Here is a 507-nt window from a genome sequence, read left to right on the forward strand (position 1 = left end):
CCTTCCGGCTCCGCGATGGCCTCCGGTGTCTTGGCGGTTGCGGTGCTCACGTTGGTTTCCTCGTCTGGGACAATTGAACAGTTGAAGATTCTGTTGGTTTGACAGGCGAATTTCTCAAAAGCGTGCGACGAGGTGGTTTTAGATTGGTCCGAACCCGGAGTTTCGGACTTAAAGAGGGAGGCTTGTCGCGGTGCGTTATCGACGGGGTGTTGTAGACCCGAAGAGTGTGTGTCCGGGATCTTTAGTGGGTGAGCCTACAGGTATGCGGTATCACCCAGTGTTGACAACCACACTGTCGACATGGGGCTCTCACGTGCCTGGATCCCTGAAGACCAACGGCCATAGGATGAGGTGGCAGGGATTGTGGACACTTCCTGCCTGAGGAGGAAGCTGAAGAGGTCGATCAAGCCCCCCGTCGAGGGGATGGCTGTGCGCTGACTGTTGCTATAGACAACGATAATACTTAACTTGACATGTACATGGCATCCGACATCAAACCGACAATTT

General features: G+C 54.0%; 1 protein-coding gene across 1 annotated transcript in view; it reads right to left on the reverse strand.

Moving 5' to 3' along the window:
* Positions 1–254: 254 nt before the first annotated feature.
* H310_13965 (hypothetical protein) overlaps positions 255–507 on the reverse strand; it is a gene marked incomplete at both ends in the record, with an annotated part of 961 nt that continues 708 nt past the window's right edge. The window contains one exon of the mRNA XM_008881646.1: positions 255–467. Coding sequence (XP_008879868.1) covers positions 255–467 — 213 coding nt within the window. The remainder of the gene's footprint in view (positions 468–507) is intronic.

Source organism: Aphanomyces invadans, assembly GCF_000520115.1.
Source record: "Aphanomyces invadans strain NJM9701 unplaced genomic scaffold supercont1.59, whole genome shotgun sequence".
Taxonomy (NCBI): Eukaryota; Oomycota; class Saprolegniomycetes; order Saprolegniales; family Verrucalvaceae; genus Aphanomyces; species Aphanomyces invadans.